This window comes from Cryptotermes secundus, unplaced genomic scaffold (assembly GCF_002891405.2).
Source record: "Cryptotermes secundus unplaced genomic scaffold, Csec_1.0 scaffold174, whole genome shotgun sequence".
NCBI classification, from domain to species: Eukaryota; Metazoa; Arthropoda; class Insecta; order Blattodea; family Kalotermitidae; genus Cryptotermes; species Cryptotermes secundus.
This window is the reverse complement of record NW_019734351.1, coordinates 829,805-845,672: the sequence shown is the minus strand read 5'-3', so window position 1 is coordinate 845,672 and position 15,868 is coordinate 829,805. Positions and strand designations below refer to the sequence as shown.

The window sequence follows — 15,868 nt, the reverse complement described above, 5'->3', positions numbered from 1 at the left end:
GTGCCGTAAAGCTACGACACGGGACCCACGGCTTAAAGTCCCTCCCGGAGGACTTGTTCCCTGAATTTTTCCGCCCTTAAAAATTCGACGACCTCCGCCGGGTATTTGAACCCGCGTACTACGAGTCATGAGGTGGGAACGTTACCTCTAGACTACGGAAGCCGCTGAGGCAGTGCAGTACTCTATACCATAAGTGCATATGATTGCGTGAGATATTTGCTGATGATTACGTCACGGGAACATGTGCCTACAAATACATATACGAGAAGCATCTAGGACCGAGCGGTTCTCAGCCATATCCATCCCTCCCCCCACAGTACACTGCGTAGCCTCCTACTGACTTCTGTTACTGTTTATGTAGTGAAGAAAGAACCAAGTACGGCATGAAATGTATGCGATATAAGCACAGTGTAATAAGACATTCGACAGGAGTCCCAAGGGACTCGGACCCGAGAAAGACTTCGCTGGCAAGGACCAGCAGCATTACACAAGACAGACCCGTCCTCTCGTCAGAGAGGGCGCCCCAGAAGAACAAGATCGTAACTATCAAACAATAATAAATATCTGGTCATGAGCCCCAGGAGGGTGCTCGACACCAAGATTTTTTTATTGCTAGGGGTGTGGGACTAAGTCCCTTGTACTGCGGCCACTTCTGGCCTATTGTACCAGCCCCAGATGATAGGTGAGGGTGATTGTGGAGCAATTGGTGGAATGAAGATTGGCAGGGGAAACCGAAGTGCTCGGAGAAAACATGCCCCAGCGCCACTTTGTCCACCAAAAATCCCACTTGACCAGACCAGGGATCGAACCCGGGCCGCCTCGGTGTGAAGCCAGCGACTAACCGCTTGAGCTATGGCGCGGCCTACGACACCAAGACTTACTGACTGACTGGCCGTCAGTCGCTTTGTGACTTTGACATTCGGCGGATTACATCATGTAGGTTCTAATATTTAAACAAGTATCGGAATGTATATATCACTTGTCATGTTAACATTAACTGTATTTCACGTGACCGCCAGATTGCTGATTCGCATTTCCTGATTCGTGCGCCGCCGATCGCAGTGGCCGCGCGGTCTAAGGCACGAACCGTCTTCGCCTGCTCGAACACTAGGATCAAACAAACTCCGTAATTTTAGTCCGCAAGCGAACTATACCGACCGAGCGACCGCCGCTAGTCGGCGAAGTTAGTGCCAACTTTTGCGGATAGAGGGTGTCGCGTGGTCAGCGCAGCGAATCCCCACGGTCGTTAATTTCGGTTTTATAGACCGGAGCCGCTATTTCCTTGAAATAGCTCCTCGATTATCATCACGAGGCTGAGTGGACCCCATTCCAGACCCACTACTTCTCCGAAAAAATCTGGTAGCGCCGGGAATCGAACCCGGACCTCTGGATCTGTAGCAAGTTTGCAAGTTAAGGAGCAGGACGGCCAGTGACATCAGTTAACATAGAGAATTTCACGTAGTCAGTCAGCCAGTTCACACAACAAGCTTATTAGTCTTTTTGTTTGCATCAGGCGACCCGAGAAGGGGGAAGATATACGCAGTTCTGAAGTAGAAACTCTGTTTCTTGGGAATAAAGAAGGGGGTCTGGGATTTGCGGGGGAGGGGGGGTTGCAGTTTCAGGACAGCCGCCAGTAGTCCTTTTGTATGAAAAAGTTGGGCGAAACGTTTATTGTTAATTGTAGAGTAGCTCCCCCCGCCCGCACTGATTTTATTTCCGATAGGGAACCTTGTCAGTGCCGGAAGTTTTAATCTGAGGATAATTTTCCCGTCATTTAAAACAGGACCCCCCCCTCCCCACTCGAAAGCTACATTAAATGAAGAACCATCAACAAACTATTTCTTTACTTGTCAGACTTTCTTTTCTATTCGTGTAGAACAGCTACTACTTCAAGACAGTCTTGTGGACCCTGCTGTTATTCTACCGCACATCCCATTATAATCCTGCTTCAAGTTCGTAAAGCCTGGGAAAGTAATAAGCAGTGAGCAGTTATTGTCATCGTTATTAACGTAATTGCTACAATAAATAAGATCTAAAAGTTTGTGACGATGATACATTAGTACACACATAATGTTTCTAGACATTATGCATCGTTCTGTCTTTATATAAAAACAGTCCTGTTCACATTTCAAAACACAACGTTTCGGAGGCCGGATTCTGTCTCCGAAATATTGTGTTTTGAAATGTAAACAGGACGGAGATAATCCAGTCTTCGAAACGTTGTGTTTTGAAATACAAAGAAGACGATATTTTAGAGAACAGGACGATGGATATTTTTATTATTGTTATTATTGCATGTTTGCTCAAAACAAGAACTGCGAAGCAAGCAGAGACATCCGTTGCTAGGGAGCGGCTCTAAAAACACACTCGTTGTTAGGCAAAAAATTCATAACAGGCGACAACGTAATAACTGGGAAGCTGTGTTCTCTACGCGGTCTGTGGAATAGCTACTTGACTCAACAATAGAAGAACTGTTGGACAGGTGTTTTCTGTGCTGTTCGTGCCGAGGCTATATAAAGAGGAGAAGCTGCAATTACGAGAGAGTCTTAAGACGGAAGTTTGAAAAGTAAGAGTTAGTTGTGAGACATTCACCGTCCGGTAAAGACGTGAACACGGAAGCTTAGGAAGCTACGGCGTTGGAAACCGTTATCAGGCGATGACCGGTGGAGATACAGCAGACTGAGAAGACTTCGTACGTGCTGTAGGGAACTGCAGAGTGTGTGAATTAGCGTTAGCGCTATAGTTATTTATACTTACATTGTATAAGAGTTAATTAAATCCAATTACCAATCCAAACTCCATCTATAGTCACTCATTCAAGTGATATTATCATCATCATCATCTACCTTTTTTTAGATGATATAACAATGTACTGTACCATCAAATTTTTTGCTGTAGTCTAGTGCTGATTTTATAAGATATTTGTACATAACTCAATATTGGTGAAATTATAATCATGCAAGTCTCAATGAAAACTAGCATACTCATCTACAAGTATAAACCTTTTCAATCGTCTATAACCCATACCGACGTATTAAAAACATAGGGGAATTTCTTAATTCTAAATTTCATTTCCGTGTATATTTTCTTATTGTATTAAATTGTTTAGTTTATTTCTCAGTACAACCTTCATCTTCTCACCTCCTGAATCTATATTATTATATTTTATGTTATTTAGACCTTTACCTGATTTGGTCTTCGTTGTTTTGAATTATGTTACGTCTCTTGATCGCATCCAGCAGAAGTTTGCAGTTTTCTATTATAATCATCTCTTTCTTGAAGCCTCTTCTGATGTCACTTCTGACATGTTAGTTTCGACCGAAACGTCGCGATCGAGTGGTTGGCGTACCTGTTGCATTGTTCGAGACACATCGTTTTCGAACCTAGGCTCGAGTAACAGCTATTCCGTAAAGCACTGATTAGATTAGTAATGATTTTCGCTTGCCTGGTCAGGAAATTTGCTACACCCAGCTCTTAAAATTGCAGCACCTTCAAAACAAGATTCTCCGCACCACTGGAAATTTTCCACGGTGCGCACCGGTCTGCGATTTGCACACGGCTTTCAACCTTCCGTATAAGATTACATAACAGAATTATGCAGGCAATGAGAAAATCACGAGAATGAACATACTCGCAGCATAGGACAATGCGAAGCCAGGCGTAGAACATTCGTATAAGAGACTTGAACGTGGCGGTGGTCAAGCTTACGACCGTTCAAGTGACTAATTTGCCGTTGTAGCATAAATAAGTAAGAATGGCATGACCTGCTTTGCAAAGCCAGGACTCACATGGAATTTGTATATTTTGTAAAAGGAAGAATTTTCGTAAACTTTCTATATGTGAGATATGTATAAGCATATTCATAAGAGACAAACCAATTCTTTCATCAGAGAGGACGTTACATAAGGACTATGACCGTAAAGTTTCAATTGAAAAAAGAACTGGTCGTAGACGACACGATGCTTCGCGCCTGGAGGAACTCATTGTCTGTGAAACGCTAGCCGTAAAGTAATCATGACTCTTCAATTGAGAATGTGAGAGCGTAGTCGTCATGGGTTAGCAGTTAGGAGTCGCCAGCCACCGAGAACAGGAGCCGCTGAACACGGAAGCTGAGAGATCTCTATTGTTTGGAACCGTTGCCAGACAACGATTAGTGAGAATAAACTGAGAAAAATAATGTTTTCTACAGTGAATTGTAAAGCAAATGGGTTAGAGATAATGTTAGGTTTACTTGTAGTTACGATTTATAAGATTTGAATGAATCTAATTACCAGTCCGAACCTCGTGTATAGCTACTAACAGGTGGCAGTATTTCCTTGATTTCAATAAGTTCTTCCAGAAAAATGCTGCGATAGTGCATAAAATGGGCCACAACAGGCTTCTTCATGTACTCTGCAATTCATATTCCGCAGTCACTGACCTTTTCGAGGCTACATAGTCTCTACACTTGAAATAGCGCCCTCAAATGATGGAAAGAGAAATGATTTGTTAAACACGTGACTAAGAGACGAATTGTATGAGTGTTTGGAAAGTGAGAAAGGAAAGCATAAGGCATGTATTCTCGCAAGAGGAAAGTGATTGCCAAGTCGTGGTATTTTGAAACCACAGCTGTAAATCAATCGATCAGTTCGCAATAAAGTTAAATGGCTGCGTATAGTAGAAGCACGTGCACTGGGCAAGCATCCTTTTGTTTTCTTTCTTCAGCAAATAACATGCATTCAGATAAAAATTGACGTTTGCACTGTTATATGATTCCTTAGGCTATTTATCATCTCTGTATCGACTGAACAGGTTGTAAAGCGTCGCATGCGTCTGAATACTTATGAGTGGCGATTAATTAGAAGTTTCGAAAACGGTGACAGAATAAATTTTCCTAATCAAATATTTTCTACTCATGTATATTTAATATAATAATTATATACATTTTCTCCAGTCTTTCAGAAATAAACTGTTACCTCAGTATATATAGCTGCAATCTACCGATAGATAACGTACAACGTTTTTCAGCTTTTACGTATTAGACCCTGAAATCAGATCCAATTATGAATTAATTTGTACAAAAAATAAAGATATCCCTGTAGAAGGCCGTGGGGGCCCATAAGGATGTGTCACATCGAGGCTTTCACATTATTTAGACAATCGGCTCACAGATGGCGGTGAGGTTGTCAGGTTTACGCACCACCAAGAATATTCCTTGTACTCATTTCTGTTAGAGTGAGGCGACTCAGGGCCATAGTGCGGCCGGAAAAAATTAGGGAAATTGAAAACTCCACCTCATCGGGACTCGAACCCGCGACCCTTAAACCTTGTAACATAATGCCTCAACCACCTACGTTACCGCGTGTCCCATACCAATGAATATTTTAGGCGTTTTGTACGCCTCCGTTGAAGCGGAATTGGATCATCTCAAGGCCAACTGACACAGGACAACACAGAGAGAAGGCGGACATACTGTATGTTCTTGCACTGCGTGGGATTCAAATCCAAGATTCCTGTGTTCGGACCGCCAAAGACAGTACACGGCTTAGACCGTATGGCATGTTATATATCAGAAGATAATATTCTTCCGCGTAAGGAAGATTATGGAACTTGTCTAAGTAAAAAACAACCCGAAGGAGATTACCAAGGCCGTATTTCAACAGTAACCATCTAAAAGGCGATTATCACAGGCCAGATTTCAATAAATTTAATGAGCTTTCAACAGAAGAACATCATAGATGAGCTTTCAATAGTAACTTATCCTAAGGCAAGCATCAGATGCCAGGTCTTAATAGTAACCCAGCCGAAGGCGATTTCAAAACGTCATGTTTAAAAAATTACCTTGCAGGAGGCGATTACGAAAAGCCAGATTTCAGCAGGCACAAAAAGTCTTCAGCAGGCGAATATCAGAAGTGAACCTTCAGTAGTAACACATCTTAAGGCAGTTGATAGATACCAGTTTTAAATATTAACCTCCAACAGGCGATTACCAGAGCTGGGTTTTCAATAGTAACTCACCTGAAGACGCTCATTTGAAGCCAGGTTACAATAGCAGTCTTCCAAAAGGCAATTATCAGAGATGAGGTTTCGATATTAAACTGCTCTTGGGCGATTAAGCCTAATCAAGTTCCAGCAGAAACTCTTTAAAAATTACGAAGAAATTTTGTGTTGAATGGTTAAATACTATAAGTTCGTGGTAATTTAATTGCGGTCCGAATACAGTCAGCACAAGCCCTGCTCACTATGGAAAATGGTGACTCTTCGACTTTAGTTATTCTGGATCCATGCGACTGAGAACGTAGTTGGTCTCACAACTTATAAAATAGGCCATCGATACAAAATTTAATAGAAATCCGTTGAATATTTTTCAGAAGATTACTGATGCACGGACATAACAGGCAGAGTAAAACGATCTTCTCCTAAGGCATTATGTACACCTTACGGGAAATCATGAATCATTATTAAATTAGTTATATTAATTATTATTATTATTATTATTATTATTATTAACTTTAATTGATCTGTTCGAAGTTCAGACTAGACAGTTTAGTTTTCTTTTTCTTTTTAACGTTTATTATTGATGGTACTGGAAGAGGTTCCAGGCTGGAATCTTTCCGTGGCTTCCTGCAGCCCTGATTTGGATTATCTGTTTTTTCCTCAATCCCTGAAGATAATATTGAGTATCACCTTAAAATTGGCCGCGCCATAGCTCAAGCGGTTATTCGCTGGCTTCTCACTGCGGCGGCCCGGGTTCGATCCCGGGTCTGGTCGAGTGGGATTTGTGGTGGACAAAGTGGCGATGGGGCAGGTTTTTCTCCGAGTACTTCGGTTTTCCCTGCCAGTCTCATTCCACCAATTGCTCCACAATCACCCTCACCTATCATCTGGGGCGGGTACAGTAGGCCAGAAATGGCCGCAGTAGAAGGGACTTAGTCCCACTCCACTAGCAATAAAAAAAATTACCTTAAAATATCCCACGACCACTTACTGTACTTCCAAATTTGTTATCCATTACCATCCTACAATTTGACGGCATATAAAAATGTGGGGTTAAAAAGTTGAGTGACCACTAAACGATTCTGGTGGACGAGGACTGTCTCAGACCGCAACTTCGAACGCAGCTCAGGGTTATGATATTATGTCTGCGGCTTGTTGTATTGCCTGAGGATTTGTGAAGCGTAGAGCGCCTGTGCAAGGAATGATAGCTCGTTTGGAAAATGCTCACTACTTCTGAATTAATTGTTAAGGCAGAAGAAGCGAGAGTGTTTAGTCATATTAAGCACATGAAGTATTTTCAAAATTTAAGCAACGGAACTAAACACAGAAAATTCAAGCATTTTTCTACTATTTACTATGCATATACGTAGAGGAATCGGGATAGAGTAGTCGGCATAGCGACTGGCGACGTGATGGACGACCGAGGGGTCGGAGTTCGAGTCCCGGTAGGGTCAAGAATTTTCTCTTCTCCACGTCCAAGGATCCACCCAACCTCCTATCCAATGGGCACGGGAGGCTCTTTCCAAGGTGTTAAAGCGGCAGAGGCTCGAAGCTGACCGCTCGCTTCCAGCAAGTGTCGAGGTCAAGGAAATATGGATCTATACATCCATTTCCCCATACGCCTTCATGGCGTAGTGCATAATTAGTTAAGCACAGGGACAACTTTACCATTACAATTCCTACAGTGCCATCAACACAACTATCTAGTATAAAGAATGTTTATTCTGAACATTCCATGTTTCGACTCTATTTCCCGGCCATCGTCAGATTGTATACAAATTTAAAAATCAATCATCTCAATTGTCACACCTTATCTTCTGATATAACGTGCGTCTCTTGTGAAAATCATGCATGAAGCATTAAAAATAAACAAACACCAAATAGAGATTGGTGAAAATGAATACCAGATGTAAATGTGTATAGCACCAGAAGATGTGCCAGAAATAGGGTCGAAACATGTAGTAGGTAAGAATATACAACATGATTACTAGACGGTTGTTACGTTTATGGTACTGTAAGAATTATACATATAAAACAAAACATGATGCCAAAATCAATGCTTATATTATGCACAATCGCCATAACGGACTTCATATTGGTAGGCTCAGATAATTACCAATATTATTTTAAGGACTCTCAAAATATAACGTTCAGTTCCAAAAATAAGTTTCCAGTAAGTCATCGATAAGCCAGCTGGCCGTTAGACCGCTCAGTCAATCAATCAGTAGGTGAATCTTGAAGTCTCAAGAACGTGCTTCCTGTAAAGTGTCCTATTCCTTCAGGTTAATGTGGGCAAGGAAACATAAAAACTTAGCATTACATGCAAACACCTGTCTGTGGAGGATATATAAAAATAGATGTTAGAGAAATGGGTTGGTGTGGTATGGACTGGATTAGTCTGGGTCAGGTTGGGACCAGTGGAGAGCTCTTGTGAACAAGGTAATGAAATTTCGGATCCATAAAATGCAGGGAAATTCTTGAGTAGCTGAGCGGCTGGCGACTTCTCAAGGACTCATCTGTATGAAGTTAGTTAACTGTTGTCTACATGTTCTCAGCCCCGGTATGAAAAGTTGTACCCTAGATGAAAAAGCTGTTAGGAAATTTATCTATCAAATTGAGCTTGATTCAGTTTGGACCTAGGTTTTATTAAAATGCCGCTTTATATGCAGTCCTGGGGAAAAACATAGTCTGCTAATAATTACAGCCGATCACAGTGGGCGAGCTGTTTAAGGCATGAATTGTCTTCACTCGCTCGAACACTGAATTCGTGGTTTCGAATCCCAATCAAGGCATAGATGTCTGTATTTTGTGCGTTTATTCTTTGTTTGTGTTGTTCTGTATGCAGGGAGAGTCCTTGCGACGAGCTGATCTCCCGTCGAAGGAGTTCTACCGACTGTGTATGGGATCAAGAAACTGAAAATCGGCCAAGGCCCAACAAGAGAATCATAATAATAGTAATAACAGTAATAATAATATGGAATTACATTTCCTTAATAAGCCTATTGGTTGACAAGTATATCTGTCTATGGCTCCACTGTCCTCTGTTGGACCTTGGTCGCTTTTTCAGTTTCTTACTCCTATATACAGTCGGCAGGACTCCTTGGAGGACGTATTATCCTGTCGCAAGGCCGCTACCTACACACAGAACAACACAAACATAGAATAAACGCACAAAATATAGACATCCATGCCTTGAGTTGGATTCAAACATGAGATCCCAATGTTCGAGAGAGCGAAGAGAGTTTATGCCTTAGACCGCGCTGCCACCGTGACCGGTTGGTTGAGAAGTAGCAAAGCGAATTAATGGTGACGTTATATGAACTCACCAAGCATTTGAATGGCGACCAGTAACACCAGAGCCGTCTGCAACCGTCGGTTTGGTAACTGCAACATTCTGTAGGAAAATTCAGTTGTTAGAAAAGTACACATATAAAACAGTACGAAATGGCATCACTCTTAAGATTGTGCCCATATGAAATGACTGCTGGGATTTGAAATGGCTCCACTGAATGTAGGGTCCTTAAATTTAGCGTTTCTTAAAGCTTTTTGTTTTTGTAGAACATGGAGGCCATGCAAAAATTATATTTAGCTTTCTGTTCAAAAGTGATAAATAAGGAATCAGTAAGCCTACAGTTAAAATGATTTATTTCTCTTACTCAGATTCTGCAATTCTGTATGAAGGTTTCTGTCTCTTAGGAAATAAATCCTTATCTATTTGTCTATTGCTCTACAGCTTTTTGTTGGAACTTGACCACTTTTTCATTTTCTTGATTTTTTGCACAGTTGGTAGGGGTTCTTCGAAGGAGGAATAACGCCTTAGAGACAGGGGACGTTTCGGAGGGATATGTCGCCTCCATCTACAGGGTCGAATAATAAACCAAGCAAGAAACCAGCGTGAAGTAGTTTCTGCTTGCTACCTGCTTCACGTTGGTTTCTTGCTTGGCTTAGTTTTCGAACCTGAAGATGTAGGTGACATGTTCCTCTGAAATATCTGTTAACTTCCAACGGAATCCACTGCGTTATACCCCAGAAGATAGAAATCTTCATACCCCCCCGCTGTGGAAACCTCAGATCTTACAAACTCTGTTTGTTTTTCTTTCATTATCAATTATAACGACAGTGTGAACCCTCTAACATGTTTAATGTTGTATTCAGGCTGTGGAATCTCTTCTGGTGAAAGTATGCAAACATTATGCACGAAGATGTTTCGCTCTAGGATCCATGTGTGTGAACATTTGAAGGAAGGCTCTTCATAATATTTCGTGTTCACATAATCGACCAGTCGAAGAACTGCAAGGAACACAGGCCATTACTTATAATTCTGGTAAATGTTACTGAGTTTCCTTTAACAGGTTATTGCAAATTTGTTCAGAACTCTTATGAAGATCCGGTCTTTGTGAACTTATCGGTAAAGTGTACTCTCAGGCGCCTGAGTGGCAGGCTGTCCCACGCAACTAAGAAGGTGGAGAAGTAATCTAAAGGGCACGGCGTTCTCTAACTTTCCACCATTTACTGTTGGAAGTTGAAGCTCTCATAACTTGTTTATTGACGCCACACTAATTCCTTTGGTTATATTGCACCCGTGTGCCAATACAGCATCACAAACCATTACAGCAGACTACAAGAAGTGATGTCCATTACTGTCACTATTGATTTATGAAGCAAATGTGAAAGTGTAGGGGGAAATGCCTGCCTTGCAGCTCGTCTTCACGGACGAAGTGCTATTGACCTAGTCATGATGACTGCATCTGGTGCACAGGGATCACCAGCACTTAATTCTAGAAACAGAGACATGGTCGTATAATATTTACATGTTGTGTTCATAGATGCCACTGCTACCTGTTATCTCGTGGACGTTTATGTTTCTTTTTGTAATGTGTTTAATTTATGTTTATTGCCTACTCTTTCTGTGAGAATGTTTGGGTCTTTCCAAGCCAGTTAAGTCAAGGAGCATTAAATGAGAAGGACACGTCGACATGAGGACTCCGCATAACATTTTGGTCAGAAAACATCAAGTAAAAATCATTTGGGAGACCTATGCCCCCATGGCAGAATGGTATTAAAATGTAGACAGACTGTGAGGTATCATTAAGATATTTGAAGCTGTATAATATAAATAATTTATAGTATATCCGAAAAGGCAATAGCTGTATTTACGATCTTACGAAACAATCTACAAAGGAAAGAAAATCATATGCATGAGATGAACCTCAGAGCTTCCTGATTAGTCGAGATTTCTGGAGAACCTCTAATTAGAGGATCAAAGAAAATAGGAAGATTATGTTAAATAAACATGGAAATTGCTATCTTGTTCAACGCGAAGTCAGTAGTCTGATAGAATTGTACTTAGGTTTCGGAAGAAAAGCGGTGGCCCCATCTTCACGGTAGAAAATGGTTTGAATTGATGTAGGATCGTGCAGAGTAGCGGCATTAGTGCAGGAAGTGACACAAGTTATAGACAGGTCTATTGATAGCACGAATCTGGACGGTTCCAGTTCGAAACTTGGCAGGGATACCGGTTGCTCTGATTCAGTAATTCGTACTTCTCCAGAATCTTCTCTCGAATAACAAGGTTATATCTTCAAGTACCCCACGAACGCATTGTTCCAAATTTTTTAAGCATTCAGCATTCTAGTTTTCTCTTAGTACTTTCCGCACTGTGTACATCTGTGGTCGATACAGCACCCTTAATTAATGCAATTTATTTATTTGTCATGTATTGTCACTAATGTCACTAGCTAGAATTGTAGGATGATTAGAGAAGAAATTGGTAATTGTAACTGAGGAAAACTATGAAAAACTCAGGTTATTTGTTGTCCCGTCCAAGATTCGAACAGGACACCTTCTGAATAAAGTTCAGACGTATTAAACTCGGTAAGAACCAACCGAAATTTCAAAGTACAATTTTTGGAAGCTCAAAGTGCTTCAAGTGACCTGCGGTACTACGTATAATTATTATTTTATTTCAAGAAATTTAACCAATTAGGATCTTGAATTGTTCACAGACCTGATTTTTCCTTGAAGCTGCCGAGTTTTACACGGCAGCGTGCTGAGCAGTTCGCCGTAGTGATTGACTCAATATAGGCTATTAATTTGAGAGTCAAATATGAGAGTTTGGTGCAAAAAGGACATAGCTCTGCTTTGTCAAATTTGTGTGAAATAAGCGTGTACCTGCGAGGTCAAAGTTCTAAATCACAAATTGATGGGTGGTGCTGTGAGCAGTGTGAATTGGCATTATGTCCGGTGCGACTGACTTAAAGCATCTCAAGCAGTTTATTTGAATGTGTTACACCACTTAAGAGGCATACGCGGTAGCGTAGTTGGTTGAGACACTACGCTACAAGCCGGAAGGTCGCGGAATCGAGTCCCGCTGAGGTGGATTTTTTTCAATTTACCTAATCCTTCCAGCCGCGCTATGGCCCTGGAGTCGACTCAGTCTCTGACAGAAATGAGTACCAGGAATCTTCCTGGGGTTTAAAGGGTGGCCGGTGCGTAAGGCTGACAACCTTACCGCCACCTATGAGCCAATTGTCTGGAGAAAGTGTGGGAGCCTCGACGTCTCACAACCCTATGGGTCTCCGAGACCTGTTACAGGGGTAGCTTTACTTTTACCTTTTAGGCCACTTAATACGTCTCGTTCAGAGTATTTTATAATAAATACTACAAACATTTTAAGTCGGAGTTACGGCTTTTGTATTTCCGAAATTACACAATTAAGGAATTGAATTATTTATAAAATTGTAATAAAATGCTTTCAGAAATTCTCTGGTTGATCGGATGCCCATTACGTCTTCTAACTTCAAACAGTGACAACAATTTTTGGATTTCTTGAAATTGCGTAATTTTTAACCAGATCTTTCAATTGAATTATATAATATTTACAAATGCAGTTTATATGATAACATGAAATTAAAGTATTTAAGGATACCAAACAAATATAATTATAAACAATCAGAAATTAACTATAAAGAGTTAGATACGCATGCGTATAAATTGACAAAAGCTGAGGGCAGCGTTACATAAGCGACACAAATTACAGAGGAGGAGAAATGGCGCATTTCTAACGAACGGACATTAGGCAATAGTGTAGCAATGCAAGAGCAGTACAATTACCTGATGTAACAAGATTATGACTTACACACTGGGCTAGAAGTACTTTAGATTACTATAGTAACAGTGTAAGAAAGTTGCTATGTTGTTCTAACAAAAGCGTGAATATAATGATGTTATCGTCAGTTTTTAAGTTGGTTATTTAACGACGCTATTAGTATGGAGAATACATAGCGTCTAAATTTGTCACAATGCATTTGAATTAATTTAGGTTACCATAGGAACAGAATAACAAATTCCCTGCTATTTTGCTATAGCAACATTTTGAGTGTGCCATTATCACCAAGCCACTGCATTAAAAGTACTTCAGGTTACCATAACAATAAAGTAACAAAGTTACTACCACTTTGCTATAGCAACAGCGTGAGTTTAATAGCATTGTCACTAATATAATGAATTTGAAGTGCTTCAGTTACCACAGCAAGAAGGTAATGAGCCTGCAACTACGAATCTATGGTAACAGGGTTACTGATAAATCTTACCTGATTGCAAGTCGAACGGACGCCGCCCGTATGCTCTGTGCGCTGGTAGAGCGTCGTATTTATACACATACGGCACCGAACCTGTTGCTCAGCGCATGAGCGTCCTGACGCCGCACAAAGTAAGGTTGTACGAATTATCGGAGCTGCTTAAATTCTAAGTGACTGATTCTTTTGAGAAAGACAGATCCTGACACTTATTTAAACGTTCAATTTCTCCCTAAGCCTTCGTTTTGGAACATGACGGAATAATTATTAATCGCCAATGTCTCTTAAACGAAAGGAAACTATGAGAAATATTTCACAGTGGGTAACTACCCTGCGGATATGGCAAATTGAAATACAATATCCAATTTAAACTGAACCGAAGGGCGATCGGATAATTGGGGTTCCACTGTAGCTTGATATGAAACAACTTTCTACTCCTTGTTTTTATCAAAACATTTCTGGCACAAACTGTCCCATAAATAAATTCTTAACAAATAATAAATACAACTATTAACTTTTCGAATATTATCCATCGTCCTGTGCGTTTCGGAGACTGAACTCTTTCCGTACTCAGGTAAAAGCCTACTCCGAAACGTTGTTTTCAAATAAACAGGACAATGGATAATTCCCAAAAGTTTAATAATTATATTAACATAAAATCGTCACAAACTTTTAGATCTTGTTGAAATATTAAATAATGTCGCAGAAAATGTTTACATCGGAACCCAGTTAACGCTCTGACAATGAACAAACTGTCGGTGCGCTGAGTAAGAACCACAATGCCCTATGCGATTATCAGCGAGTAGTTAAAAAATTATTATTAATATTTCATAATTTTCACAGGCACCTAAAACCGTCCGGGAGCGATAGGGTTCTCGCTGGCATCCGGTTGGCGATCCCTGATAAAGATTATCAGGTCATACTTATATAATTTAGTGCACTGTTTGCAACCATACTTTACACGGATATACGTCAAAGTTTGTTTGACATGTAACTTGTGAACGAATCCCTTAGAAATGTTCCTCTCCCTTCATATCACCATGTTTAATAGGAAGTTCTTGGAAGAACTAATCACCTACTTTCCTTGCTCATGTATTCATTGCAGTGGGAATGCGTTTATTGAGCCGTTGCCTAGCAACAGTAATCTCTTCTGTCTCCACTATTCTGGCTTTCAAGCTTTGTGGAGACACACAGGCAGCAAAGTGATCTCAGAAGCCTCCTTTCATTATTTCGAAGTGAGGGAAATGGGCTACATATCAATCACACAAAATGTGTGGATATATTTATGGTATATATCTTCATGTGATATTTCAAGCAGAAAAGTGTACATAGGTTCAGGGACAGCGCCATGTTGTTATGTATTTCATCATTACCGTGTCTTGCATTGAACCGTGCTACCGTTGCTCGCGCTTCTGATGAACGTCAGCTCACCCAGCAGCAGTCAGCATTATCTGGCCCAGCTGCCGACGTACATCGCGTCGTTTTGATAAGCCTCTGAGAAACATGAGCCGGAAGATGAGCTGCAAACGCGTTCTTTGCGATTTTGCGCAGCCTACATATTGGACACTGCCCTCTATGAGCCGATTGTGTAGAAAATGTGGGAGTCTCGACGTCTCACGACCCTACGGGCCCCGCAGCCTGTTACAGGGATACCCCTACCCTACATATTGGATATGCTTTCATTTATTGCAGATGTAAGGGCTTTGTTGTAAAACGAGTCACGCTGCAGATACCACATTAAGTAGCGGAAAACTACGTTATTTGTAGATACTATAGGGTTCTGACGATGGTGTGTAACACACAGAGATACTGGTTTTCGGACTTTGTCCATCGTCCGCATTCTAAGTAACTAAGATTGTGATTGAGGCTAGCTCTTTCTAAGGGACCCAACAGAGTAGGTGTCTTCCCTCTCCTGAGGACGGAAACAGATCCAGTTTCCGAAACGCTGTGTTTTTTCTTAGTTATTTAGAAGCCGGACGATGGACAAATTCCGAAAACCCTGTATCTCTACGTTATTTGCATTTCGTTCCATGATCAGCACCCTAAAAATTGCGCAGATCTTAATGACGCTTATATTTAAGTAAATAGTTTGGGATTCCTGTGAAGATGATTCACCGGGCCGATTCGAAAAAGGAACGGATTCGCCTCATAACCCGGTTCCGCCTGTTAGATTTCATTAAGATCCGGATATGCAACATACAGAGAAGCAGTACCTTCTGACTATACTTTTATTTCATTCTGTTTGTGTAAAGGGCGCGTACGAAAGCAATGCATTTATGCAGTTTAATTAAAATCTGCCCGAATTCGTAATGATA

At 40.9% G+C, this 15,868-nt stretch overlaps 1 protein-coding gene across 1 annotated transcript in view; it reads right to left on the bottom strand.

The window, feature by feature from the left end:
* Positions 1-13,576, bottom strand: part of LOC111868783 (chordin-like protein 2) — a 57,774-nt gene extending 44,198 nt beyond the window's left edge. The window contains exons 1-2 of the mRNA XM_033753158.1: positions 13,569-13,576; positions 9,303-9,370 (exon numbers count right to left, since the gene is read on the bottom strand). Of these exons, the coding sequence (XP_033609049.1) occupies positions 9,303-9,369 (67 nt within the window). The 5' untranslated portion in view covers position 9,370; positions 13,569-13,576. The remainder of the gene's footprint in view (positions 1-9,302; positions 9,371-13,568) is intronic.
* Between the last annotated feature and the right edge of the window lie 2,292 nt (positions 13,577-15,868).